The 1155-nt window shown below is 36.8% G+C and overlaps 1 protein-coding gene across 2 annotated transcripts in view; it reads left to right on the top strand.

Moving 5' to 3' along the window:
* Positions 1-1155, top strand: part of MCC (mutated in colorectal cancers) — a 249605-nt gene that overhangs the window by 229733 nt on the left and 18717 nt on the right. For both annotated transcript variants that reach the window (XM_018562500.1, XM_018562502.1), the window contains one exon: positions 478-712. In XM_018562500.1, coding sequence (XP_018418002.1) covers positions 478-712 — 235 coding nt within the window. The remainder of the gene's footprint in view (positions 1-477; positions 713-1155) is intronic.

Genomic DNA, 1155 nt, shown 5'->3' with positions numbered 1-1155 from the left:
CCCCCCCATAGTGTTTAGTTTAATTAAAATGTAACTGCTTATTATTTTATGTTTACGTTTTACTAGCTTGTCTCATTTCTTTTTTTTTTTTTAATTTAATATTGCAGGGTAATGACCTAGTTCCTCTTTCTGTACGTCCTATAGAGAAAATTGCTGATTCTGCTTAGTGCTTTACAGCTGTGCATTTGTAGCTCCAAATGCTTCTGCCGAATGGCCAGTCCATTTAAAATTCAATGCACAGTACTGACATTGCAACTTGTTCAAAATGTTCAGCAGTTTTGCAAAATGAAATCAGCAAACTTGAGATGGATATTCTCCAAACAGATATTCTGTATGTAGTTTGAGCTTATAAGATGACCCAGTTATTTGGATCAGTTAGTGCTTTTTATGGCTATAGAGTGGGGAAAATGATTTTTTTGGCATGCTTTTCCTATAATAAATCGTATCTTATACTGTGTAATGTTTTCTCAATTTCAGTACTACCAGTTCTACAGCCAGTAGCTGTGACACAGAGCTTACAAAAGAGGACGAGCAGAGGTTGAAGGATTATATTCAGCAGCTAAAGAACGACCGGGCTGCAGTTAAACTCACCATGCTGGAATTAGAGAGCATACATATTGATCCTTTAAGCTATGATGTCAAGCCAAGGGGAGACAACCAGAGACTAGATCTGGAGAATGCTGTCCTGATGCAAGAACTTATGGCAATGAAGGTATTTGTCAAGATAGGAAAAAACAATATGGAAAATGATTCCAAATTTTTTACGCCACTTAGCTCCCAGGCAATTTGTTCTCCAAGCCCTGTGTGAAAAATAAATCTTTACATAGCAGCTAATTGGCATCCAAAATATTTTTTGTAAAGTGCACCTGTGCCCAGATGATGGGCATGACAATATTCTTAACAGCAGCAAAAGAACCTTAAAATGAGTCACTACTGACCTTTCTAGCTGCTTTCACTTTGAAGAAATGAATTCTCAAATATCACAACAAAGACTCTAAAGTCCAGGTTTATGTATGTATCAAGTGCAATGCTGCTATGTTCTATGTTCTGATATCATTCCACGTGACCTTCCTTTTTTATGGTTCTGGATTGTGTATATATATATATATATGTGTGTGTGTGTGTGTGTGTGTGTGTGTGTGTGTGTGTGTGTGT

The sequence above is a fragment of the Nanorana parkeri genome, unplaced genomic scaffold, assembly GCF_000935625.1.
Source record: "Nanorana parkeri isolate BGI_ZX_2015 unplaced genomic scaffold, ASM93562v1 scaffold580, whole genome shotgun sequence".
NCBI lineage: Eukaryota > Metazoa > Chordata > Amphibia > Anura > Dicroglossidae > Nanorana > Nanorana parkeri.
Note: the sequence above shows the minus strand (reverse complement) of the source record. Positions and strands in the feature narration are given on the sequence as shown.